Source organism: Notechis scutatus, chromosome 14 (assembly GCF_049901735.1).
Source record: "Notechis scutatus isolate UNSWTSFEM ecotype Mainland chromosome 14, rNotScu1.2, whole genome shotgun sequence".
Classification (NCBI taxonomy): domain Eukaryota; kingdom Metazoa; phylum Chordata; class Lepidosauria; order Squamata; family Elapidae; genus Notechis; species Notechis scutatus.
The window spans coordinates 519,100-546,727 of NC_142022.1; the positions used below are offsets into that span (position 1 = coordinate 519,100).

The 27,628-nt window shown below is 42.9% G+C and overlaps 2 protein-coding genes and 1 long non-coding RNA gene across 3 annotated transcripts in view; 2 read left to right on the forward strand and 1 right to left on the reverse strand.

Annotated features, from left to right (window-relative positions):
* The window catches only part of LOC148129481 (uncharacterized), a 342,063-nt gene that overhangs the window by 56,421 nt on the left and 258,014 nt on the right, over window positions 1-27,628 (forward strand). The gene's annotated exons all lie outside the window — the stretch shown is intronic.
* Window positions 887-19,320, reverse strand: LIX1L (limb and CNS expressed 1 like). Its single transcript, XM_026686489.2, has 6 exons — window positions 18,944-19,320; window positions 13,198-13,361; window positions 6,480-6,620; window positions 4,773-4,868; window positions 4,034-4,111; window positions 887-2,766 (listed from the first exon to the last, which is right to left on the reverse strand). The coding sequence occupies exons 1-6, from the start codon at window positions 19,269-19,271 to the stop codon at window positions 2,524-2,526; spliced, it is 1,050 nt and encodes a 349-aa protein (XP_026542274.1). The 5' UTR covers window positions 19,272-19,320; the 3' UTR covers window positions 887-2,523.
* PEX11B (peroxisomal biogenesis factor 11 beta) lies at window positions 19,513-27,464 on the forward strand. The gene is made up of 4 exons (XM_026686490.2): window positions 19,513-19,763; window positions 22,913-23,028; window positions 24,951-25,152; window positions 26,765-27,464. Exons 1-4 carry the CDS (start codon window positions 19,708-19,710, stop codon window positions 27,135-27,137), a joined length of 747 nt encoding a protein of 248 aa, XP_026542275.1. The 5' UTR covers window positions 19,513-19,707; the 3' UTR covers window positions 27,138-27,464.

Sequence of the window (27,628 nt, forward strand, 5' to 3'; positions counted from 1 at the left end):
GCGGGCGCGGGTCATTGCAGCCCCAAATTCCAAATGGCCGCTGGAATTTGACTCACTTGGAAGTCAACTGGCAACTGGCATATATACAGGTGGTCCTCCACTTACAACGGTTCGTTTAGTGACTGCTCGAAGTTACAGCAGCCCTGAAAAAAAGTGACTATGATCGTTTTTCACACATATGGCCATTGCAAGCCTCCCCACGCTCAACGTGCTTTACCTTCGGATGCTTGACTCATATTTATGACGGTCGCAGTGTGCCAGGGTCACGTGATCCCCTTTTGCAACCTTTTGACTAGCAAAGTCAATGGGGAAGACAGAATTCACTTAACAACTGGGTTACTAATTTAACAATTGCAGGGATTCACTTAACAAATGTGGCAAGAAAAGTCCTAAAATGGAACAAATTCACTTAACACATTTTTCGCTTGGCAACGTAAATTTTGGGCTCACTTGTAATCATGAAGTTGAGGACTACCTGTTTGTATGATAACTGATGTCCCAGGGACATGTGATCCCCTTTTGCGACCTGGCAAGCAAAAGTAAATGGGGAAGCCAGATTCGCTTAAACAATTGTGTTACTGACTTAACACCTGCAGTGATTCACCAAATGGTGGCACAAAAAGGTCGTAAAATGGGGCAAAATTCAATTAACAAATGCTTCACTCAGCACCAGAGATTTTGGGCTCAGTTCTGGTTGTAACCCGAGGACTACCTGTACACTGAGCAGCAGCAATAGAGGAAGAAGCTGCAGGCCTCCCTTGAGTAACAAGGTGCAAGACAAGGTGCGTGGCGCTTCTGGATTTTCCCGAAGAAGAGCACAGAAATAGAAAATATAAAATGATGGGTGATGGCTTCGCTTCTAAGCAATGGAATGAACAAGAGGAAGGGCTTTTCCCAAATCCTGTTTATTACACAAAAACTATGCATTACAAAGTCGTGAACACACAAATCATGAAAGAGGCAAGCAGCGTAGGGGAGTATTGTAGGTAATACTGCACAGATAATCTGGAGATTACCGATAGTTACAGAAAACAGAGGGGGGGAAAGCTGCATGGTCAGGAAAAAAACATCAGCACCAGAAGGAAGTACAGTATTTCACATTTGGGTCATGTGAAAACTGAGACCTATTCAGACTGTCTCTGGATAGATTCAGGTAAGAGAAATAACCCAAATATGGGTCTTACCAGTCAGCCAGACTAGTCTGAACTAGTATTCTTCTTCAAAGAATTTAGTTGTAAGCTAACTTTATAAATGCTTTAAACATTAATATTGTGTAAACAATACCTATGTATAAAATATATAAATATAAATATGTATATATATAAAAAGAGGATATTGTTTTATTTCATGTATACAAATGGCAAGATATTGAAGACATGAAGACCAAAAAAACACTTTGAGCCCACTGATCACCAGCTAATATTTCCCCCATCAGTCAAATCTTTACTATAATAATCAACCAGAACAGACCACCCAACTTTTGCAAGTTGCTCCATTTACCTTAAGAGGGCCTGAAATTTTTGATCAAGAGATATCGTAGGCCAAGTTTTTGTACTGGATCAGGGCTTGTTTACACATGAGAAAAAACCCAGCAAAGAACCAAACTAACCTGGCATGCCGGAGACCAACATTCCTTAATGTGTCCTAAGATTTTGAAAGTAAATCTTGAACACAGCAACAATATAAAATTAAGTCATGGTCAATATAGGTAGTCCTTGATTTACAACAGTAGTGTAGGGACTGTTCAAAGTTTATGGCACTGAAAAAAGTGACAACCAGTCCAGTTAAAATAGAATCCTACTGGAGATTGGACAATAACGGAAACAGGGTGTTTTAAGTGCTCTACTTATAAGATGGTGTATATCAAACTACTTTAGCTGTAGGTACACATCTGCGTAGCATATATCAATCCATTATACCCTAATAACAAACACTGGCATTCTTCTGTGGCAGTGTTCCTTTTCTACTTAATACTGACAACCTGGATAGAATCAAGATTTGAACAAAGGTCTATTTCTCCCAAAAAAGTTACATTATTAGTATGTTCTACAAAAAGTTCTTCAGCAGAACGAAAAGATAACCAGAGGTCCAAGTATAAAATCTATACAGAATTTTCAACAATCTTGTTTTTAAAAAAGTGTGCAATTGGTCCTCTGTTCTTGGAAAGCAAAGCACTGGAGGCTGTTCAATGACACCTTTCAGGTGGTTAGAATTGAAGCCGAGTTCTGAACAAACTCGACAGTTTCCCCCCCACCCACCCCCAAAAAAGGTTACCCTCGGTTTCCTTCTCTAATGGGAGGACACCTGACACTTAGAACTAAAAATTAAGGCAATTAAGGTTATTTTCAAATTCTGCACTAAAGTCTCCCAAACACAAACATCACATTGCACAATAAAATTAGGAAAAAATCGGGCTGAACACGGGGCTTCTTCGTATTTGTAACATTCCTTCCGACTTCTTCAGCAAACTATTGTGGGAAGAGAGAGTAGTTAAGAAGGGAGTGAAAGAGCTACGAGAGAGTCCTAGCAGTTGGAAGAATGCATGTTCCCCAGCTGGCCAGCAGCCAACATCAGGATGTCTTTCTTCTCCTTGTGAAATCTCAGCTCCTTTCCAGCTAGCCGAGCTTCGTCCAGTTCACGCTCAGTCGAGGCCAGCTCCCTGGAAAGGGCCCCTGGGATGTTCTGCTCTCGGTTGACCCAATCCGTTGCCATCTGGTTCCGTATATCATCATCCAGGGCACGATGGGAGTAGTGTGCCAGCACCTCCTGGTGAAGGAGGAAAGAGGACACAAATGAATGGGAGAAAGGAGGTCTTCCAGCTAACAGAACCAGCCAAGAGGTTTTTCTCTCTCGGGTCAGGCAGACGGCTTCATGCCGTAAACCGTCCTTCAAATAACTCGTACAAAAATATGGAACAGCAAGTGACTGTTATGGCTGCCACTCTGCTGCTGCTGCTTCGCTTTGCCTTTTGCCAGCCTGGCATAGCAAAGGTGGGAGGTGGGGGGAAGAGATTGGAATGTTGGGGCGGGATTGGGATTGAAGCAGAGCAGGCCCTGAGCTGAGGAGCACAAGCACAAGGCCAACAAAAGGAATGTGGTGAGGGGAAAGGTAAGAACACTGGGTCCATTTCCAAAGCAACCCAGGATTTTGAATTGGACAAGTAACTGATTACAGAAGGGGTGGCCAGGGGAAAAGGAAAATTAACTGCAATGTTTTCATGCCTAGACAACAGATTTTGCCTGTTCTAATCTCTAACTGCTTTATTGTCAGTAAAGTACAGATAGTCCTCAACTTACAACCGCAACTGAGCCCAAAATTTATATCGAGACATTTTAAAGTGAATTTTGCCCCATTTTATGACCTTTCTTGGCACAGTCGTTAAGTGAAGCACTGCAGTTGATAAGCTAGTAATGCAGCTGTTAAGTGAATCTGGATTTCCCATTGACTTTGCCTGTCGAAAGGTCGCAAAAAGGGGATCACATGACATTGGGACACTGCAACAGTCATAAATATGAACCAGTTGCAAAGCGTCTGAATTTTTGATCATGTGATGAAAGGGATGCTGTGACGATCGTAACTCTGAAAAAGGGTCATAAGTCCCTTTTTGCGGTGCCGTTGGAACTCTGAACAGTCTATTAACAAACTGTTGTAAGTCAAAGACTACCTGTACCTTGTTGCTAGAGCCTATTCTCAATCTTTTATTTCAATCAAGGATTGACAAGTGGAACTAGCCCAAGCTCAGATTCTTCTGGCTTAAAGAAAGGGAGTAAAAGTGCGATTTCTCGATTTCACACACTTCTCTTAAGCCGCAAGAATCTCTCATATGTTGCTTTGTTTTCCACAGAGACCAAAACGGCTTCTGGTGCTGTTTTAAAATAGAGGGAGGAGAACCTGCAGCCCTCCAGGTGGCACTGAGTTCCAGCGGCTTCAGGAAGCTCACAGCAAAGATGTTCAGCAATACCAGATGCACCTCGGCTTCTGTCCACCACCAGCTACAGGCATGAAAAGCTGCAGATCCTTTGAACAAACCTACCTGTCTTGAGCACTGCCTCTCTCGCATGGCTTTAAGGCTACCGTTCCAGTGTAGCAGCTGGAAAACTGTCATCAGTTCCTGCCAAAAGAAAGCAGGCCAATTCTGAGCATTGATATCAGCAGAAAAAAGGCATGAACTAGAAGAGAATAACAGAGTTTGAAGGGACTTTGGAGGTCTTCTAGTCCACCCCCTAAGGCAAGAAACCCTACACCACTTCAGACAAATGGTTATCCAACATCTTTTTAAAAACTCCCAGTGTTGGAGCATTTACAGCTTCTGGGGGCATAACTGGATGTGCCCAAAGCCATTCCTTCTCCCCTTGAGCACTGCATTTCTGAATATTGCACATGATAATTTGCCTCCAGGTTGTTAACATAAAAACTGCTGAGTGATTCATCATTCAACAATGCCCAGAGGTTTCCAAACTTTTTCTTAAAATCTAATTCTGATAATGTCAGAAAGAGATTCTCGGTCTACCATCATAATTCGGTCTACCATCATAATTCCTTAAGCAATTGCATTAAAGGCATTGCAAGAGGCTTTTATCTTAGGATATCTGATGATATTTCAGAGCCGGTCAACAGATTGTGGAGAACAATAATAATACTACATTTCCATGCCAATTCCACCTCTCCCGCGTATTTTGCATTTCCTCTTCACAAACAGCTACTTGAAATTAAGGCAAATAGGTCAGGTTTTAGCAGCAAAAGTCTGAATCGCATAATCTAATTAAGAATACCTGGAACTCTAACATGGATTTCCCTTTGTTGGACTCCAACATGAAGCGGAATGCACCAATACCTGTACTTGGATTATCTGCTTCCTCTCTGTTACCCTGTTGGAAAGACAAACATTGTAGGTTAGATTGGATTAGACTCGCAGGAGTCTTCAAACTCAACAGCTTGAAGATTTGTGGACTTCAACTCCCATAATTCTTCCTCCAGTCATGTTAGCTCAGGAATTCTGGGAGTTGAAGTCCATGAGTCTTAAACTTGCCAAGTTTGAAGACCCTTGGATTAGAGTAAAAAGATCACATTTTTATGCAAGAAGGATTCTTACTTTAAGAAGAGTTTTCACAGAGCTGCAGTTTTTGGAAGTTAGTTTTACAATATATGAATATTCCATAGGGCTGTGGCGTAGGTAGCGCTTAACTTATGACTGGTTGCTTAGCAACTGCCCAAAGTTACAACTGACCCCCCACCCCCTCCAAAAGGGACTTGCAACCTGGGTATGAAGTTCACTTACAATGAACTTTATGGGTTCACTTAACAATTGTCAGGTGTAAGAAGTCAGGAACCACGACGGAATTCAAAATACTACAAATTGATTTCATGCTATTGATACACAATAATCTGAACTACTAATGGTCAAAGCAAATTGGCACCAGATAACAGACTTCAGAGTCGGGGGGGGGGGGAGAGAAAGGGGCTGGACTTAAGTCTCTTACAGGAACACAAAAACTCCAAACTGATGGTGTATTTGATCCCACCTGGTCATCTCCTACAACAGGGGTCCCCAACCACCGGTCCGCGGACCGGTACCGGTCCGTGGATCACTTTGCACCGAGCCGCAAAGAAAATAAAAATAAAAAATAAAATAAAAATGGCGGCTTTCTTCGCCTTCGGTGAATGCTGTTGGGATCAGGGATCAAGGACACAAATGAAAGAAGGGGAGGGAGGAAGCAACCAAAGCCTGTCCTGCTCTCTGGCTCAGTGGCTTCGGTTTCCTCCCGCCTCGTTCCTCTCTCAGTCGCTCTCTCGCTCCTCCACCAGCCCAGGAAGAAACTGCTTCAAAGAAGCCGGCAGGGTGGCTTTTCCTGTTGGCGCAGCTCCTCCGAAGCGCCCATTCACCCCCACCCCACAGTCATAGAATGGCCACTTTATGACCGTCACAACGTACAAATGAACTTGTGGGCTCAATTACTGCTAGGCAGGAGAAAAACACTTCTAAAAATCTTGTTAATACAAAAGGAACAGTTGGGCATCAAAAAAAAAAAAGATATTGAAAGGGCCCAAGGTAAATATTGTACACACACTTATAACTGGGAGAAGTACACAACAATGGTTAAGCTACTTATTTTCATTACACACCCAGAGAGCTGTTTAGAGGCCTCACCAATAAAGGATTAGGAGCCTCTGTGGCACAGTGGTTAGAGTGCAGTACTGCAAGCTACTTCTGCAGCCAGCTGCCTACAATTTGGCAGTTCAAATACCACCAAGGCGCGAGGTTGACTCAGCCTTCCATCCTTCCAAGGTCAGTAAAATGAGGACCCAGATTGTTGGGGGCAAGAGGCTGACTCTGTAAACCGCTTAGGGAGGGCTGTAAAGCACTATAAAGCGGAATATAAGTCTAAGTGCTATTGCTATTCCAGAAGGATTCCTAAAGATTTTTGAATTTTCCCTACAACTGTTTCCCAACTAATTACAGGACCTTCAAAAGCACTTACGTTAAAAGATGCCAAGGCCTCCATGACACTTTTCTCAATAAAGTCATCCGTGATTCTACGGGATGGATGTTCATTGAAGACTGAATTCATCAGTGCAATTTTTGCAGCACTTCTTCTGGCTTCAGCTTTCGTTGGACAAAACTGAGATAGGGTTGGAGAAGAATACAAGGCAGATGTAAGAAAGAAACTATCTGGGTAAATAAACAAAGTTATCCCTAAATTTTCATTATGCTGCAAAGGGCACTATTGAATTGCTATTCTTTGATAGGCTGCAACCGTCAGAAAGGTTTGAAAGGTCAGCATCCAAGAAAGAAACTCATGGGATGATGAAAGTCAGCACGTACATTTAAAGAAAAAAATGCCACAATAATATCTATATATATAAAAGTGAAATGCCACTCACGCATCATCACAAAATCTCCGGAGCCTACAAACTTGAAATTTGGCCCTTATGTTCCTCTTGGCTTCTAGGCGCTCACTAAGAAAGGATTTTTCAAAATGACTATCAGAGCATTTGTATTTCCTATATTATTATTATTAACACACTCTGATGCTAAGGAGTTCTACTCCCCCTCCCCACCTGGAAAGAAATCTCTTCCAAATGCAAAACAGCAGAGAGGAGTTTCAGTTTCAGTTTTAGTTTCACAGCACCAAACAGCTTTAGTATTTAGTGTTAGGGATAACATTGTTTACCCTAACTGGTTTGGGTAAAAATAATAAATATGGTATCATGGTTTGTTAGTTAAAGTGTGTGTAACTTTAACAGCAAGAATGTAATTAAGGGTGTGGTTGTAAAAGCACAATATAAGAAGCGAGGCAATTGCAGCTTGCTCTCTCTGGCCTACTGATCTCTAATTACTGAATGGATTGATGACTGCGTTCTTGCTGAAACGGGGAGAGAAGGAGGAGTGTTGATTTTTCTCAACAGAGAGAAAATAAAGATTGGATTGATTTATTGTAAGTGTACTGACATTGGCTATTCAACACGGACTTTGCAAATAGAGTATCCCCGATAAGACTTGACTGAAATTGATATATGACTAATGGACCGTTATTTTGACTAGGCTATAATTCTTAAATGGAATAAACTATATTTTTGATAGCACAAGCGTATCTGTATTTTTACTGCGTGTTAACTAAAAAACTTATCTCACACATTTACCTGTCTTCCTATCTGACTTCGCTGCACGTTCTGTTTAGTTTGTTTTCCTTAACACCCGTTGGGGATTCCAGGCTTAACACTGGTTATGGGCCCAGAGAGACTGCAAAGTCAGTTTAACTAGGATAAAAACAGGTTTATGTAAAAAGTGAGATTTTGTGTTGTTACACGTTACAGTAAACAGACAGCTGTGTTTTATCAATTATAGTTTTATATCCATATAGTGAAACATGGCACAAGTCAGTCTACAAAGTTTGTCCCTTATATCCAAGCTGGATGGAACAAACTATGTTTCATGGTCTATGAAATGTAGTCTACTTCTACGAAGAGAAGGTCTGTGGAACATAATTGAAAATCCACCTAACGTAGAAGAATGGGATCCTGAAGATGAAGATAGTAAAAAGATAGAAGAATTTAAAGAGAAAAATGAACAAGCACTTTGCATCATAGGACTAACATTATCTGATCAGCAGCTTGTTCATATACGCGGAGAGCAAACTGCTGTTGGGTGTTGGCAAAAACTGAGGAGGATTTATGTCCGAGATAACGTTGGTGCTCACATAAATCTAACACGGAAGCTTTTCCGCACGTATCTCCAAAAGAATGGTGATATGCTGAGTCATTTGAATACTATGAAAAGCATTTTTCAAGAACTTCATGAGAAGGAGTTAATTTTCTCTGAACTACACCAGGTCTACATAATTATATCTTCATTAGACGAAAGTTTTGATGACTACGTAACTTCCCTTGAAATATTGCCTAAAGAAAGTCTAACTTTAACTGATATCACTGGCAGATTGATTGAAGAAGCCAGAAGAAGGCTTGAAAGAGATCAGTTAAGGAGGGAGCAACCTCAAAAGGAAAATAATGAATCTCCTACTGCATACGCAATTAAAAAGTGTTTTAATTGTGGAGGGAGAGGACATTTTGCAAGATTTTGTAAGAAACCAAAACGCCAGAATGCAAGCCAGAATGCTGTAAGCCATCAAAGAAGAAATAAGAATTATGAGTTAGCAATGTATAGTAATGGAGTTGTAAAAAATAATTTATGGGTGGTTGACAGTGGTGCGTCCCACTGTATTACAAATGATAACAAAAAATTTGTAAAAATGTCCATGAGTTCACAGCATATCTCATTGGCAAACGGATGGAAAATGAAGGCAAAAGGTGAAGGTATAGCTCATTGTTCTAGTATAAAGGAGAACATAAAAATGTTATATGTACCTCAACTTAAATTTAATTTGCTTTCAGTTAGAATATTGGTTAGATTAGGATACATAATTACCTTTAGGGGAGACACTTGTTTAATTGAAAAAGAAGGTAAGAAAATTACTGCAACGTTAAGAGGTGACTTATATGTGTTAAATGATAATGGTTTAGAGGTGGCTAACACGGTTTATGATAATAAGAAACCTCATGATGAATGTATTCACTTGTTACATCGACGGTTAGGTCATTTAAATTTTAAAATGATTAAGAGAACTGTTCAACTATCTAAAGGAATAAGTTTGAAACCTTGTAATAAGTATTTGCAATGTTCTGCTTGTAATCAAAACAAAAGCAAAGTTATACTGGCAAATAGAGTTGATGGATTTACTACCAAAGAGCCTTTAGAGGTAGTATTTGCCAATATAATAGGTCCTAAAAAGCCAAGTGTAGGTGGTGCTAGATACATATTAAGCATAATGGACCACTATTCTAGGTATGGTTTCTGTTTTCTAATGAAGAGAAAAACTGAAACGTATACAAATTTCTTTAATTGGTTAAAATTTGCAGAGAGGAAAACTAAAAAGAAATTAGTAACTCTTATAACAGATAATGGTGCGGAATTTACAAATAATAAATTCCAGAATAGACTTAGAATGGCAGGTATTCAACATAAAAAGTCTGCACCATATAGGCCTCAACATAATGCATTTATAGAGAGAAGAGGCCAAACACTGCAATCAATGGGAAGGACAATGTTATCTGATTCTGGATTACCTGACAATTTGTGGGGAGAAGCTATAATGTGTGGGAATCACATATTAAACAATGTTGTTAATTCAACAACAGGTGAATTACCATTCACTCTGTGGCATGGTAGGAAACCTGATTTGAGTTATATTCACACATTTGGTGCACCAGCATGGGTGCATATCCCTACACAACTTAGGCACAAAGGACAACATAGAGCTAAAAGATTAATTTTTGTTGGATATCAAGCAAACCATAGATCTTATAGATTCTGGGAACCAGGTACATCTAGAGTATACTGCAGTGCTAGTGCACAATTCCTAGAACATATAGGATGGAATAGAATAGAGCAGGATTCAGATAATGATGTTATTATAGAACCCTATAAGAGGCAGAAGGAAAAGACTAGTTATAAGAAAAGTCCAATTAAAGAAGAAGTCCATGAAGAGCAAATAGAATCAGATCAAGAGGAAATAATTGATCAAGAAGAGATAGATAGTCAAGAACAGAAAATAAAGGAAAGTCCACCTGTAAGTCCTGTTATACCTAGACGCACAACACGTATAACCAGACCACCTGAAAGATATCAGGCGAGTATTGTTTGCCAAGTAAATAAAGTTCCTACTAACATAGATGAACTTAAGATGTATCCTGCTAAGGATCAGGAGAATTGGCAAAAGGCAATGGAAAAAGAGTTAAAATTCATTAAAGGAAATGAAGGTTTATGAAGAAACCAAATTACCTCCAGGAGAAAAATCCATTGGGTGCAAATGGATATTTAAAGTAAAGACTGGAAATAATGGGAAAGTAACTTATAAGGCTAGGTTAGTAGCACAAGGATTTAACCAAAATACATTTGATTATGATGAGGTATTTGCACCAAATCTTAAGGCTACAACTTTAAGAGCAGCTTTAGTGTGGGCAGCTAAGAAGAATTATATAGTTAACCATTTAGACTTAGAAACTGCATATCTACATGCACCATTGCAGCATACAATATATTTGAAAAAACCAGTTGGTATAAATGATAATAAAGCAAATAGCAATGATTGTTGGAAACTCAAGAAGAGTTTATATGGATTGAAACAATCTGGCTATGAATGGAACCAATATATTGTGAAAGAATTAAACAATATAGGGTTTAAATCTGGTTTAGCAGATCCATGTATGTTTAAAAGAGAAAATAATGGAACGGTGTCATTATTGTTATTATTTACAGATGATATTGCTTTGATTACTAAGACCAATAATGAAGCTACTGAGATTATTTCATTATTAGCCAAAAGAATAAAATTAAAGCATTTAGGTGAAATCAAAAAGTATCTAGGATTGACTATTAACAAAACCACAAAAGGATTTAGGATATCTCAAGAGGATAAAATTTGCCAATTAATTAAATTGTATAAAATGGAACTTTGTAAGCCTGCAAAGACTTCAAATCAGTCAGGAAATTTGCAAAATTGATGCTCAAAGTCCCAAATTTGATAAGACCATATATCAATCTTTGATTGATATCATATATAAGCAATTGGTCAAGGCCAGATATAGCTTATAGTATTAATCAGCTGGCACGATTTAATAATGATCCACATCAATGTCATTGGCAAGCATTAAAGAGAATTTTAAGATATCTTAAAGGAACAATGCACCATGCATTGTATCTAGAGCCAAAAGGTGATTTGAATCTTAGTGCCTATGCAGATGCAAGTTTTGCAACTGACATAAATACTAGAAAATCAACATCTGGGATGGTTATATTATTTGGTAAAACACTAATAGGGTGGAGGTCAATCAGACAACAGCATATTAGCTTGTCAACGATGGAAGCAGAATTTTCATGTCTGTCATTACTATGCACTGACTTAATTCTGTACAAACAGTTATTATTAGACATGGGTATAACTGTTAAAGATTCTATTATTGTGTACGAGGACAACCAGGCAGCTATACAATTAGCTACTAATATTGCTGTAAAGACTAGATCAAAGCATACTGATTTAAGATACTTAAATGTAAGAGAATCTGTTAAAAATGGTCTAATTAAACTAGAGTACTGCATGACGGAAGAAAATATTGCAGACCAGTTTACAAAAGCACAAGGTGTTGTAAAATTTAAAGAGAGTTGTGACAATTATGATTTAAAGGTGTAAATGGTTATATTATTGTAATATTATTATTATTACCCAAAAGGGGAGAATGTTAGGGATAACATTGTTTACCCTAACTGGTTTGGGTAAAAATAATAAATATGGTATCATGGTTTGTTAGTTAAAGTGTGTGTAACTTTAACAGCAAGAATGTAATTAAGGGTGTGGTTGTAAAAGCACAATATAAGAAGCGAGGCAATTGCAGCTCACTCTCTCTGGCCTACTGATCTCTAATTACTGAATAGATTGATGACTGCGTTCTTGCTGAAACGGGGAGAGAAGGAGGAGTGTTGATTTTTCTCAACAGAGAGAAAATAAAGATTGGATTGATTTATTGTAAGTGTACTGACATTGGCTATTCAACATGGACTTTGCAAATAGAGTATCCCCGATAAGACTTGACTGAAATTGATATATGACTAATGGACCGTTATTTTGACTAGGCTATAATTCTTAAATGGAATAAACTATATTTTTGATAGCACAAGCGTATCTGTATTTTTACTGCGTGTTAACTAAAAAACTTATCTCACACATTTACCTGTCTTCCTATCTGACTTCGCTGCACGTTCTGTTTAGTTTGTTTTCCTTAACACCCGTTGGGGATTCCAGGCTTAACACAGGACAGTTGAGCTAAGCCATGCCCAGGCTCCTTGCTGTCTCCTTGTTCATAGAGCAAATACTCTTTCAGTTTCAAAACAGCCCTCAACTGACAGGACACTAGCCAGATGAATACTGATGGATGCTGGTAGACAGAGGCAGAATTTCCCCCCTTATTTTTCCCCCCAAAACTAAGCCCGATCACATAGCTTCGTAACAAAGCACAGGTATCGAGCTAGTTTGTCAATAAAATTACTGTTTAAAACCAAACTCTAGCTACTTGATTCTAAAGACCCAGTGCTATTCCCAATGGTTCAGACATTCCTGTTTCTTTCAGATGCCTATTCAAATCTCAAAAACCGAATCATTTACCTGAAGATCTCTGCTGCTTAGGCTCTGTTAAGCCCAGGATTTGGAATAGCTGGGGAATACAGTATTTCTGAAACTTATTGCTGATATTGTGCTGCTAAAGGTAGCATACACTTTGTATTTTTCACATTTACAGTACAGAACATTACGTCTCATAGCTTGTCTTTTTATGAAAAGAAAGGCTGTTCAAAACTAAAGATATTTTCATCAATTCCACCTGACTAAGATTCTGTAATTTATTTTTTTCCTTTTATGACCCTGTAATCTCTTTGCTTTGGGGCGACTGAATGGAGCTGAGCGTTTACTGGCTTGATGCTCTTCCTGATGCCTGTGCAGAGTTCACAGCAGATGTTTTTCCTTTGCACCCTGGTAGGGAAACATCTGCCGCTGCCTAGGATTGAACTCTCAACCTTCCGAGTGGGAGGCGAGCACCTCTAGACGACCTCACAGTTCAAGTCTAAGATTCCATAAATAAGACAAATCTAACCTGAAAACTGCCAAAGCAGCTCCCTCCTGGCAACGTAACATAGCAAATGTAAGGAGGGCTGTTGGATGGGACCATCTCGTAAACCACCAGAGCGCCATTTTTCAGATCAGCACCACGGGATTGCTTCATCTGCCAGAATTCCTGAAGCGCTTCAACAACATTGACTGAAAATAGAAAAGGAGTCTCTGTAAGAATATTAACAATTATTTACACACATATCTGCAGCGTAAAGCTTTCCCGATCATTGCTGCAATTGGAGAATCCAGAGAGCTACTGCAGATAGTCCTCAACTTAGAACCACAATTGGATTCACTGTTGTAACCGTGGAACCAGGTTGCAAGTAGCCCTAGGGAAGTTCATTATAACTTTGAATGGTTGCTAAGCGATTGGCCATAAGTCAAGGACTACTTATAGCACGGGTCTTCAACCTTGACAGCTTTAAGACTTGTGGACTTCAACTCCCAGAATTCCTCCTCCTCCAGTCATGTTAGCTCGGGAATTCTGGGAGTTGAAGTCCACAAGTCTTAAACTTGCCAACTTTGAAGACCCTTGTGATAGATGATAGATGATACATAGATAGATATGTAGATGATAGATTGATAGATAGGTAAATAGGTAGGTAGGTACGGGGAGAGAGAGAGAGAGAGAGAGAGGTGATGGATAGTGATAGAACAGGAGGTCTTCAAACTTGACGGCTTTAAGACTTGTGGTCTTCAACTCCCAGAATTCCTCCTCCAGTCATGTTAGCTCGGGAATTCTGGGAGTTGAAGGCCACAAGTCTTAAACTTGCCAAGTTTGAAGACCCTTGGCTTACAGCATAGAACACTCCTCTAGGATGTCCACACAGCTTCTATAATTAATTCCTACATAGACACTACAATTTTTAAATGGTAACTAGAAGATATTATCGCAGCCTTTCAGAAACAAACTCAAAACGAAGGATTACTAATCAACTGGAAAATGCTGGGCATACAGGTAGTCCATGACATATGAAATATTAGTTAAGTGAGTTTCCCCCATTGTATGACTTTTCTTGCCACTTTTGTAAGTGAATCACTGCAGTTGTTAAATTAGTAACACGGTTGTTAAGTGAATCTGGCTTCCCCATTGAATTTGCTTGACAGAAAGTCGCAAAAGTGGATCATGTGACCCCGGGACCGTCATAAATAGGAGCCAGTTGCCAAGCATCTGAATTTTGATTATGTGACCATGGGGAAGCTGCTACGGTCGTAAGTGTGAAAAATGGTCATAAGTGATTTTTTTCAGTGCCGTTGTGACCTTCTGACAAATTTTGGGCTCAAATGTGGTCGTAAGTGGAGGATTACCTGCATGCTAAATATTTATGAATCCTAAGCAACGGAAGAAACACTAGCCTTCTGTTGGAAAGTTCAGCTCCTCCATATAAGAAAATCCCCATGCGAAGCCGGAAAGCTTTTGATACAAAAAAAGAAATCTCTAAAAATGCTCATGAAGAAAAGCATTTCTTTTCTACACTTCCTGCTACCAAAGTGCAAATGTTTACAGTCAGAAGTCAAACATTTTTATTTATAAACATTGTTTATTCTCCTGGCTCCAAACTCTGGTCCTTGCCTTGCGCATGACACACATCTGACTTGCGTATTTAAGAAGAAAGAGTAAATGATTTCATATGTCCTTGCAGGCTTTCAGAGCCAGAAAAGCAGCTAAGCTACAGGCTGCCTGCCAAGCATTTACTGTGTAAAATGTACAAAACAGCATTCATTGGATCCACTCCAGCTACACAACAGCCAGTCAAACAAACAACTGTAGTTCTCGATATGAAAACAGTGTTTTTCCCCCTTACAATTGTATTAAACACTTTAATATATCTTTCTCTATTCTTACTCAAAACAATAAAATAAGTTTTGAGGGGGAAAAATTGACAGAACTTTACAGAATTCCAGAACAAATAGTTTGCAGTCCAAACAGGTTCCAAACTTGAATAAGCTTTCTTGCAGCCGAATATAAATAGAAACAAAGGCAATCATAAAATAAGGTCACTTTGAGAAAAGGATTTTATTAATAGAGAATGTTGCCAGCAGCGCACTACAGCCATCAAAAAAGCTAATGCAGTTCTAGGCCGCATCAACAGAGGATTAGAATCAAGATCACTTTACAGTAAAGTTTTCTTGGTAAGGCCACACCTAGAGTACTGCATCCAGTTTTGGTCTACACAATATAAAAAAGATGTTGAGACTCTGGAAAGAGTGCAGAGAAGAGCAACAAAGATGATTAGGGGGCTGGAGGCTAAAATATAAGAAGAATGGTTGCAGGAATTGAGTTTAGTCTAGTGCAGGGGAACTTTGCTCGGAGGCGAGACTTTAATGCGCGGCGGCACGGCGCCCCCCTCCCCCTTCCTCCTCCCCCCCGGAGGCCCCGGCGGAGTGCTTGGCGCCCGCCCCAGCCGGCCTCGGGAGCGCCCCGTGCTGCCGGCGCGGCCCGGCGGCCAGCGGTTCCGGGTTGCGCTTTCTCCCTCCAAGGAACCGGCGGCCGGCGCGCGGTGCCCGCGCCCCACACTGGCGGGCCGGGCGCTGCCTGTTGCTGCCGAGCACCGCCGGCCCCAACCCGCCCGCCGGGCTCCTGCAGCTCGGCGGCGGCCCGGAAAGAGTTGCGGTCGGGAGCAGGCTTTAAAGCGCAAGCAGCCCCGGGGGAACCCTCCGCTTTGGCGGGAAGACCCCAGCCACTTGCCTTTGCCCGGCCCGGAAAAAGGGGGACGGCGGACCACCCGGGGGCCCGGTGAAACCCCAGCCAGGCCTTTGCATTCTTTTCTTTCCTCCCCAGATCCCGCCTGTTTGCGCTTTGGGGCCCCGGGCAGGCCACCCCGCCACTTTTTTTTTCAGGGGGGGCGGTGAACAGCCAGGCAGCTTTTTTTTCAGGGGGGGGTCTAGTGACCACGGAGCCCAGGGGCGTGCCCACCCCTGGCTATGAAAGAAGGACCCAAGGGTGACATGATAGCAGTTTTCCAGCATCTGAGGGGCTGCCACAAAAAAGAGCGGAGCAAGCAATTTCCAAAGCCCCTGAAGGCAGGACAAGAAGCAATGGATGGAAACTGACCAAGGAGAGAAGCAACCTGGAACTAAGGAAACTCTGCTCCTTCTTTTATCTCTGCCACTCCTATACCTGGATTCAGGATCCTCATTCATAACAGTTTCCAAGCCTCTTCTAACAAACAAAAAATTACACACCTGATTTATTTTTTTTAACCCAATGTGAAAATTCTTGGGATGCTTCACCAGTTCTCTTATGGTTGCCCACTATGTTTCAGGAAATAGAAGTTTTCAAGGTATGGTTAACAGCACTTTGATGCTTGAGACAAAAACTTAGAGCTTCTGCTTGACTCCTGATCCCAAAGGATGATTTCCAGCAATCTACTTTGAAAGACTGTCCAACAGACAGCCTCTCCATTAAATATGTTATGATTGCATGCATTCCTCTAGCCAAGTAAACTTCTACTGAGTAAATTGTCTCTTCCTTGCTAATCACAGTAATGAAAACATAATAAAATAAAAAAAAACTACACAAAGTAAACAGTGCAATCTGCTTCGCCATGGCTTGCATGAAAGTGCTATTATTAAAGCAAGATGTCACATCAGACTGACAGAAACAGAAGCCTTTGCTCAGAAGCACAGACTGCCAAAAAAAGAAACCTAGAATTACAATGTAGAATTAAGAGACACCATAATTATAGAGTCCCATTTACTGCAATCTTCAGTAAAAACAACCAAACCATCCTTGAGATAGTCCTCTTTTAAAAAAAACTACAAAGATGAAGGGTTCACCACCTGGACACATCTTCACCTATAAATGAACTTGACAGGAGTTGAGTCCATGCATGCTTATGCTCTAGTCCAGTGATGGCGAACCTTTTTGTTGTGGTGTGCTGAAAGCACATGCGCGCTGGCACCCACAATCCAATGTGTCCCACCCCCCTGCACATGCATGCACAAAACCCCCGCCCCGCCCCCTTACCTGCACTGGGCAGGTACATGCCTCCCAGCTGATTATCGGTCCGTTTGAGGCTGTTTTCAGCCTCCCGGAGGCTCGAGAGAAGCCTCTGCAGCCTCAGGAGGCTGAAAAGTGGGCCTGTTTCGGCACTTTCGGTATTTCCAGAAGGCCCGTTTTGCGGCCTCCCGAGACTGCAGAGGCTTCCCTTAAGCCTCTGGGAGGGCGAAAACGGCCTCAAACGGGCTGAAAATCAGCTGGGAGGCGTGCGCATGCACAGTGCAGGTAAGTTTGGTTGGGGCTCGCATGCCTGCACAAATGGCTCTGCATGACACCTGTGGCACACATGCCATAGGTTCGCCATCATGGCTCTAGTCTTATCTCTGTTGCTTTTATCACCAACAATGAAGTGCACCCTACTCTCTATCTCTGGAGAATGGTCTCTGCATTTGATAGCCCTACGTTCAGAAAAATGTTCCATGCATGATCAGAAGTGCAGCACACCAAGGAGAAAAGCACTCTATGTTCAGAGGCACAGCCATCATAAATAAACCAATGACCCCTGCTCCAGGTCTACAATAACTCCTCATGGCCAACTCACTGTGGGACAGACAACTCACCACAGGACAAAGACTTACACGTTGGTCCCCAAACTTGGCAACTTTAAGACTTGTGGACCTCAACTCCCAGAATTCTCCAGCCAGCATAGCTGACTCTTGTAATCCCTTCCTGTGCAATCTCTCTCCACTTTAGGAGACTAAGGGAGAAAAAAAAGCAGGCATGGCTGGCTGGAGAATTCTGGGAGTTGAAGTCCACAAGTCTTAAAGTTGCCAAGTTTGGAGACCTCTGACTTACGCTAATATTGAAGAAATAGTCAAACAGAATCATTAAAGAAAGGATGCCAGTGGAAGAACAAAATAAAGTGCGAATGACAAAAAAGTATATTTTAAACATATTTTAAATAATTAAATTGTCGAATTGTGCTCCAGCGAGTTGTCCCATTCCGCCCTGCTCCCACTTCTCTTAAGGCTTAGCCATTACAGGTAATCCATGATTTACAACCATCCGTTTAGTGGCCAAAGTTACAACAGCCTTGAAAAAAAGCGACTAATCCCTTTTTCCACACTTCTGACCACTGCAGACTCCCCACGGCCACACGATCCAAATTCAGATGCTTGGCAACTGGTTTGTATATATGACCGCTGATGTATCGTTAAGTCAAGAACTATCTAAAGACAATGTAGAAGGAATGACAGATACTCCTCGACTTAATGACCGTTCACTTAGTGACAATTCGCTTAGTGACCGTTCCAAGTTTGCAGCACTGAAGAAATGACCGTTTTTCACACTTTTTCACCCTTACGACTGTTGCCAGCATCACAGGATTAAAAGTTGCACTTTGGCAACCGATTCACATTCGTCATAAATTCACATTTAGGACGGCTGTGGGGTTCCCCGCATTGTCACCTGAAACGCTTTTGCGACCTTCTTGGCAAGCAAAGTCCATGGGAAAGCCAGACTCACTTAACAACCGGGTGACTAACTTAGCAACTGCAGGGATTTACTTAACAACGGCGGCAAGGAAGGTCGTAAAATGGGGCAAGATGCCCTTCACAACGTCTTGCTCAGCAATGGAAACCCCCCCCCACTCCTATCTCGGTCATAAGTCGAGGACTAGCGATGTCTGACGGGTCTCCAGGCTGCCCCCCGTTCGGCCCCGCAGCAACCCCGGCAGGAGGCAAAGCTGAGGGCGCGGGCCTTCGGCAGGAGGGGCGCGGCTCCTCACCGCGGCCGTATCCCTGCGTGTGCTTAGCGAAGCTCCGCACCACGGCCTCCACGGCCTCCCTCAGGACGGCGGGAGGGCCCCCGGCGGCTCCCGGAGGGCTGGCGGCAGCGGTGGCGCCGGCCGTCACTCCCGGCAAGAGGGAGGGGGGGAGCGGCGGAGGGGCCGGCGGCGGCCCCAAGGTGAGCGTCAGCCCGAGCGGCGGTGGGGGCGGCGGGAGAGGCGGAGCTGAGGCGGCCGAGGGAAGCGCCCCCGTCGTCACGCCGGGCCGCAGCGAGCGCAGCGTCCCGCCGACGCCCGGCTGCAGCCGCTGGACGCGGAGCGACTCCATCGCCCCTCCGTTGCGGGCGACCGTAGGCGAAGAGACGCGGAGGTGTCACTCAGCCCTGGCCAGCAACCAATGGTAGAAAGGCTTCTCCGACAGAAGGCGGCCTTTTCGGCCCTCTTGCCCAATCGTCGTCGTGAGTCTCTCGAAAGCCAGGAGACGGACGGCCCGAGTTGGAGTTGGGAGGATCCTCGGCGAGGCTTTAGCCAATGGGGATCGAGAACAGAAGCAGGCGGACGCTCCTGGGCTTACGTCATATCTTTCATCCCAGTACGTTCAGCGGGAGCCAATCGCAAGCCACGGATAAATTTGACCCTCACGCGCTCCCGTAACGGAGGCGGAAGTGGAGGTATTTACCTCTCCGAGGGCCCGATAGACGGGCGAGGGCTGAGGTGAAGGTTGCTCGGTTTGGTTAGCCTTTTACCGCCCCTCGGTCTCCGCCATGGATTCCTGGGTCCGTTTCAGCGCCCAAAGCCAAGCCAAGGAGCGGGTCTTCAGGTTTGCACGGGCGAAGGGCGGTGGGTGACCACCCGGGAGGACTTTACAGGTAGTCCTCGACTTACGACCACAGTTGAGCCCAACATTTGTGTTCAGTGAGAACTTTGAGTGGGCTTTGCCCCGTTTTAAGACCTTCCTTGCCACAGTTGTTAAGAGAATCACTGCAGTTGTTAAGTTAGTAACCTAGTTGTTAAGTGAATCCGGCTTCCCCATTGACAGCTTGTCAGAAAGTCACAAAAGGTGACCATCATAAGTGTGAGTCAGTTGCCAAGCGTCTGAATTCTGATCATATGACCACAGGGGATGCTGCAATGGCCCTAAGCGTGAAAAAACGGTCCCAAGCCCCTTTTTTCAGTGCTGTTGTAACTTTGAAACGGTCAGTAAACGAACTGTTGTAAGTCGAGGGCTACCTGTATTTTTAAAATTCATGCGAAGCATTTGGTTTAAGTTGAATTAATCTCATTAGATATCAATAAAAGAGAATATCTGTAGCCCAAGACTGAACTTTGGGGTCCTTGGTACTCTTTGAATTATTGTTTTCCTGCAGAAGTTTCATTTAACAAACTACTTAAAAGGCTGTTGCTTTTCATTGCAAACATGGGCTTGTGCATAACTAGGGCACGGTCATAACTCTGGCAACACATTCTTACTTTTCCTCTTGAGGTTGCTTTTCTCTCGTCCTCACCCCATGGATGAAAAAGGCGGTGCCCTTATCTAAGTCATCCAAATATTTACCTCTTGCCTCATTTGCGCTCTGCCGCTGCTTCTTCAAAGAGAGCTTTTGGCAACTACTTTGGAAAAACTTTGGGTGTCTGTGGTTAATTGGAAACTGAGGCAATGAAGACAGCATAAAGATCAGTAATGAGGACATCAAATCTTGTGCTCATAAGTGGTAGAAAAAATGCTGCGTTTTGTTCCTAAACGTGGATCCTGAACTTCTTTCTTTCTGCAGGGAAACTTATGGTCTACTTATGTGTATGTAATCACATAGGACAAGATAATATGAGAGAATTTATAATAGAATTTAAGCAAACCATATGCTGAATTTTCCTTCGGTTATTAAAACCTAGTAATCTAATTGTGGCATGTATGTGAAAGGAAAATATATTATGTCATTGCTTTATTAGGAAAATTGCTTTTTAAAAAATGGATAAACTACACATGACTGATTTTTTTAATATCTAGAATATTTGTCCGTTTTCTCAGAATAATTCTTTAAGCAATTGCACATGTTAAGTTCTTGGCAAAAGTCAGATTCTATATTTCTGGAATGTAAGTCAAAATGTAAAAGATGTCCCTATAAATCTACTTATGCATTTATTAAAATATTATTCCAATTTATATATTTCCAAAAGGACACCCCTCAATTTTTTTATATAGCCACAAGGAAGATCTGACATCCATCATTTAACAAAATTCTTTAGGGCATCCAATAAAATCAAAATTACTTTTTTTTGCTAAATAGTTTTCAGTTTTAAATATGATGAAACCAATTTACAAGTCTTTTAACATTTGCACTCATTGATGTTCCACTATCAGATATATCCATTTTTTGTTTCCATACATAAATGTTAGTGATTTTAGTTTTCAAAGTATTGTTTAATTTTTGATGGAAATACAATGTTGATTCAGTTTCAGAAATGGGACTTTAGCAGAAGAGAAAGATCACAGGTTTCATTGACGCAAGTAAACTATCTGTCCATATTGAGCTTGTCAAGACATGTGTGAGTTGCAATCATATAACCACTGCCATAAATTAGGGAAGCAAAATTTTATCCAAAGTCAAGAGAAATCCTCACCAAATAGTTGAGTTAAAGTTACTATTGCAGATTTCACCCAATGGAAAAGTTCCTTGAATTATGGAATAAGTGACAAATGTATAAATGCAATGCTCCAACTTAAGTCATCAGAACTCTTGGACTGGATGGGTTTCCAGCTGGATTCTAACCTTACTACAGGTAGTCCTCTATTTATGGCCACAATTGAGTCCCAAACTTCTGTTGCTAAGTGAGATATTTGTTAAGTGAGCTTTGCCCTACTTTACAACTTTTCTTGCCTTGGTTGTTAAGGGAATCACTGCAGGTGTTAAGTTAGTCCCAACATCCGTTAAGCGAATCAGGGCTTCCCCCATTGACTTTGCTCATCAGAAGGTCACAAAAGGGGATCACATGACCCCAGGACACTGTATGATGACCCAGGGTGGGATACAAAAGCAACAAAGTCACAAAAAACAGGTGAAGTCCCTTTAATTCCTTCAACTTGGCTTCAAAGGTCAAATTATCATTGACTGGAGAAAAAAACTCCCCCACGAACAGTTGCGAAAAAGAAGAAATTCCGTTCAGAATACATATAAATTATAAAAAAAAAAAAAAACAAGCCACACTGAAGCAATTAATGAGAAAAGGCAGGATAAGGGCTTGAAGACGTCCACAGATGTCGAAATACACACACTGGGAAGGATAAGATAACTCAGATAAGAACTGATAGACTAGAATTATTTCACATTTTGCTTCCAGCACTGGGCCACGCACAGTTTGTCCTTTTAAACAGTCCTCCCAGCTGCAGCCCATGAAGGGGATCAGGGCCCTTTCCTCCCCCATAGACCATCCCATTCACATTTCTCCCTTAACCGCTCCTCCCTGCCTGCCCTAGGATAGAGAGAGGATGGGCCTGGGTCTTCCTCTGATTGCCAGCCGGCCTGTGCCCTTCCCCAGTTTCCTCCACAACCTCCAGAGCCACACTCCCACTCCCTGTCGGCTGTTCCTCCTCTCCCTTGGAGTCAGATTCTAATAGGGGCATGACACACTGCAACCGTCATAAGTGAGTCAGTTGCCCAGCATCTGAATTCTAATCATATGACCACAGGGATGCTGCATCATAAATGTGAAAAACAGCCGTTTCAGTGCTGTTGTGACTTCGAACACTCACTAAATGAACTGTTGTAAATCGAGGACTACCTGTTGAACAAATCTGGACCACACCAAATTGTAGGATAATGACTTGACCTATAACTCCTCTCTTCTTCTTTTTTTATATTGACTTGTCTTGCTTAGCTTATAAACTAACAGACTCCAGTTTGTTGCATGAAGATTATTTTAGATTCTTTAGTTGACAAATCTCGGTTGGGTCTCTTTATTGTCTTTTCCTAGAGCTGCCCAATATGCCTGCACCCTATTAGGCTATGCCTTGCAGAAGAATGGAGCTGGCCCTGACTTCCTCGTGAGGATCAAGCAGCTGGAGGCTCATCTGAGCTTGGGACGCAAGCGTAAGTGTGACAGGAATTGACTGGGGCAGGAGGGCAGAGGTACAGCGGGCATTTTGGCACTGGCAGGGCAGGAAGGTGGGGGAGAGAGAGAGTGATGGGGCTTCCCTTCCTTTTCTGAAGGGGAATTTGCAGCTGAATCAGGAGGCACAACTATCAAATGAAAGCAAGGAGGGAGGTAGCAGGAGAAAGGGGAGGGGGAGGGAAAGGAAAGGAAAAAGGAAAGGAAAGGAAAGGATTCAGCATCCCCACGATCATGCGATCAAAATTCAGACGCTTGCCAACTGGTTCATATTTATGACGGCCGCAGTGTCCCAGGGTCACGTGATCCCCTTTTGCGACCTTCTGACAAGCAGTGTCAGTGGGGAAGCTGGATTCACTGAGCAACCGTGTGACTAACTTAACAGTTTTGGTGATTCACTTTACAACTGTGGCAAGAAAGGTTGTAAAATGGGGCAAAGCCAGAGGAGATATTCAGCCGGTTCTGACCAGTTCTGGAGAATCAGTAGCAGAATTTTTGAGTAGTTCAGAGAACTGGCAAATTCCACCTCTGACTGGCCCCGCCCCATCTATGCTCCACCTCCCGAGTCACAGCTGATTGACTGGGTCTTTGGTTGCCCTGCACAGGAGAATGGAGCTGCAAAGCAGGTTAGTGGGGTGGGGAGAGAATGGAGATTTTACAGTATCCTTCCCCTGCCACGCTCACCAAGCCACGCCCACAGAACTGGTAGTAAAAATTTTTGAATCCCACCATTGTCTCCCTTAGCAACATAAATTTTGGGCTCAATTGTGGTCGTTAAGTCTACTTATTTTTTCCCTGTATAAAATTTGCATTTATTCCAAAAATGTAAGTGTGTCACTTATGTAAAAAAAGTAGAATAATTCAGTGGAATGTGCTTACTTTTTCACCTGATGGTAGGAAATCTTTTGGAGGGTTTTTGTTCTTTCTGCCCCGCTTCCTCACCCACAATGCTCAGTCAACCAAAAGCCTTAAGGATTCATCCAAGTAATTGCCATTCTCCTAATGCAGAAGACTCTAAAAGCGAATATAAAGATTAAAACCAGAAACTTCTTTTGGCTTTAATGGATAAAGAATTGGAAAAAAGAATCTGGAACTTTGATGTTATATTTCAATCAATCAATCAGGATAGAGCTGGAAGGGACCTTGGAGGTCTTCTAGCCCAGCCTCCTGCTCAAGCAGGAGACCCTATATGATTTCAGACAAATGGCTGTCCAGTCTCTTCTTAAAAAGCCTCCAGTGATGGAGCGCCCACAACTTCTGGTGGCAAGCAGTTCCACTGGTTAATTCTTCTCACTGTTAGGACGTTTCTCCTTAATTCTAGTTTGTTGACCGCATCGAGATTACTTTATGCACAAAAATGGAAGGACATTTTTGATTCCCACAATGGATGAAGGGCTGCAGAAATTGATGGAATCAGCAGAGATGGCTAAATTGACTGTTTTGATTAAAGAAAAAAAAAACACAATTATTTTTGTTTCTTCTTGGAAACCGCTTCTGGACTTCCTGCTTGAGGTGGAAAAAAAATGAAACTTTGATTTTGGCTTTTACGGATCAGATAGATTTGCTGTTCTAGAAATGGCTAAGTTTATATTATTATGTAAAAGTAAAAAAATGAGGTTTGATGTTATTATCTTATTCTACTGCACCAAAGGGATTCAGGAAGTCAATGCCTTTTCTTCCCCCCCCCCCTTTTTTTCTACACTTTTCCCTTCCGTATTTTTCCTATGATTTGCTTTTGTATTTTATATTATAAATGACTAAAAAGAAAACTGATAATAAAAAATAAAAAAAGTAATTGTTTGCCAATCCACCCACAGCATATTTCAAGGCCTCTCCCTTGGTGAGCTGTGGAAATAAGACCGGCTGGATTGTGCACATCCATGACTCTGGCCTTACTTTCTAGTATTCCGACTGGGGAATTCTGCAGATGCTCTGGAGGCGGCCAAAAGAGCCATCCACCTGTCAGACATCGTCCTCCGTTTCTGCATCACAGTGAGCCATTTAAACCGAGCCATGTACTTTGCCTGCGACAACATCTTGTGGGCGGGGAAATCAGGCCTCGTCCCACACATGGACCAGGAGAAGTGGAGCCAGCGGTCATTCAGGTGAGATGGAAGTTCCCTCCCTTCCCTCTCCCTCCCTTCCCTCCCTCCCTCCCAGAGAGTTTTGTCCGCTGCTTGAGGGCTCCAGGTTGTGGAGGGAATGGCGAATCCGATCCTGAGAACACAAAGGAAATCTTATAGATCAGTGATGGCGATCCTTTTTGTTGTGGTGTGCCAAAAGCACGCGTGTGTGTGCCAGCACCCAGAATGCAATGCCCTCCCTGGGCATGCGCATGCAACACCCCCACCCTGCTCTCTTACCTGCACTCTGCGTGCACACGCCTCCCAACTGTTCTTTGGGCCGTTTGAGGCCATTTTCTCCCTCCCAGAGGCTCGAGGGAAGCCTCTGCAGCCTCGAGAGGCCGAAAAACGGGCCCGTTTCGGCACTTCTGGTATTTTCAGAAGGCCTGTTTTATTGGCTTCCCAAGGCTGCAGAGGCTTCCCTCGAGCCTCCGGGAGGGAGAAAACTGTCTCAAACGGGCCACCTGTGGCACGTGTGCCATAGGTTCGCCATCGCGGTTATAGATGATTAAGGGACTGGATACGGTGAACGGTTGCAGAAACTGGACTTGGCTAGTCTAGTGAAGAGAAGGACCAGGGGAGACAGGACAGCCGTCTTCCAATATTTGAGGGCAGGGGTTTGGACTAGATGACCTACAAGGTTCCTTCCAACTCTGTTAATCTGACTTTAATGAACAAAAGGGCCAGGGGAGACAGGATAGCAGCCTTCCAATATTTGAGGGGCTGCCACAGAGAGGAGGAAGGGGTCAAACTATTCTCCAAGGCACCTGAAGGCCAGACAAGGAATAATGGGTGGAAACTGAACAAGGAGAGATTCAACCTGGAAATAAGGAGGAATTTTCTGATAGAGAGACCAATCAACCCATGGAACAGAAGTTGTCTTTAGAAGTTGTGGGAGCTTTCAAGAAGAAACTAGACTGCTATCTGTCAGAACCTGATGTAGGGCAGTGGTGGGATTCAAATTTTTTTACTACCAATTCTGTGGGCGTGGCTTGGTGGGCGTGGCAGGGGAAGGATACTCTAAAATCTCCAGTCAGAGGTGGTATTTGCCGGTTCTCCGAACTTCTCAAAATTTCCCCTAATGGTTCTCCAGAACAGGTCAGAACCTGCTAAATACCACCTCTGGTGTAGGGTCTCCTGCTTGGGTGGTGGGTTGGACTAGATGACCTACAAGGTCCCTTCCAACTCTGTTAATCTGTTATCAAACTACAAACTTCAAGATGCTCTTTAAAAACTAATTTCCTTATACCATACTAATTTAACAACCGCAGTGATTCAGTGAGGAAACGTGGCAGGAAGAGTTGTAAAACGGGCAAAACTCACTTAATCAATGTCTCACTTGGCAAGATACATTTTGGGCTCAGTTGTGGTCATAGGTTTGAAGATATATTCTCTTATGCTCCAGCTAGGACAGAGGTCTCCAAACTTGGCGACTTTAAGACTTGTGGACTTCAACTCCCAGAATTCTCCAGCCAGCATATGCTGGCTGGAGAATTCTGGGAGTTAAAGTCCACAAGTCTTAAAGTGGCCGAGTTTGGGGACCCCTAAGCTAAGATTTCAGGATTTTTCAATCTTCCCTTCGCACCATTTTCAGATATTACCTCTTCGCGCTGATTATGAACTTGAGCCGAGACGCCTACGAAATCCGGCTCCTGATGGAGCGCGAGACCAGCGCAAAGTCCCAGAAAGGAAGCTGCCGGAACGGCAGATCTGGCCCGGGAGACGACCATGGCTTCCAGCAGCTGGCCCTGAAGCTGAAGGTGCAGCTCGCTCTCCTGGCCCAAGTGCTCCGGAACAACCCTCCCCTCCTCCTGGACGTGATGAAAAACGCCTGTGACATTTTCATTCCCTTGGACAAGCTGGGCCTGTACAAGAGCAGCTCTGGTTTCGTGGGGCTCTGTGGCCTGACCTCCTCCATCCTTTCCATCCTCACCATCCTCCACCCGTGGCTGAAGCTGAAACCTTGATCGGTGCCAAGAGGCTACGCCGAGCTCCTTCCTCTCCTGAACTTCCCCCTTGCGGAAACTAGCTTGGGGGGTGCTAATAACACGGCAGACTCTGCCAGCCAGGCGCTGCTTGGGAAGCAGAAGTTCCTCCGAGCTTTGGAGAAAGGATGGGAGACCCTTCTTTCTGCACTCTTTAAATTGAACCCAGCAGGTTGACAAACAACTGTGGGAATGGCCCTGGTGGGGAGCCTTTAGTATTGGGGGTTATCAGGCCAGGGGTAACTGGAGCATCAGTCTTGTCATGTCTTATTTATTTAGGAAGAAGCAAATAAAATAAAAAATACACTAGCCATGTTGTAGGTTAATAAAGATCTTCCTGGCAGATAGGACACAGTTATGTGGCTTCTCAGCTAGAGACTGGGGAGAGTGCAGGGGTCACCAACCTTTCAGACCTCAAGGACCACTACATTCATAATTTTAAATCCCGCGGACCACTAATATGATTTTTTTTT

Excerpts from the sequence above, each read along its gene's own strand:
- LIX1L (XM_026686489.2), bottom strand. The coding sequence starts at position 19,271 with ATGGAGTCGCTCCGCGTCCAGCGGCTGCAGCCGGGCGTCGGCGGGACG. Across the intron at positions 4,112-4,772 it reads AATCCATGTTAGAGTTCCAG|GAACTGATGACAGTTTTCCA; the intron begins GTATTCTTAATT and ends TTCTTTTGGCAG. Across the intron at positions 2,767-4,033 it reads AGAGGCAGTGCTCAAGACAG|GAGGTGCTGGCACACTACTC; the intron begins GTAGGTTTGTTC and ends CTCCTTCACCAG.
- PEX11B (XM_026686490.2), top strand. The coding sequence starts at position 19,708 with ATGGATTCCTGGGTCCGTTTCAGCGCCCAAAGCCAAGCCAAGGAGCGG. Across the intron at positions 19,764-22,912 it reads GCCAAGGAGCGGGTCTTCAG|AGCTGCCCAATATGCCTGCA; the intron begins GTTTGCACGGGC and ends GTCTTTTCCTAG. Across the intron at positions 25,153-26,764 it reads TGGAGCCAGCGGTCATTCAG|ATATTACCTCTTCGCGCTGA; the intron begins GTGAGATGGAAG and ends CACCATTTTCAG.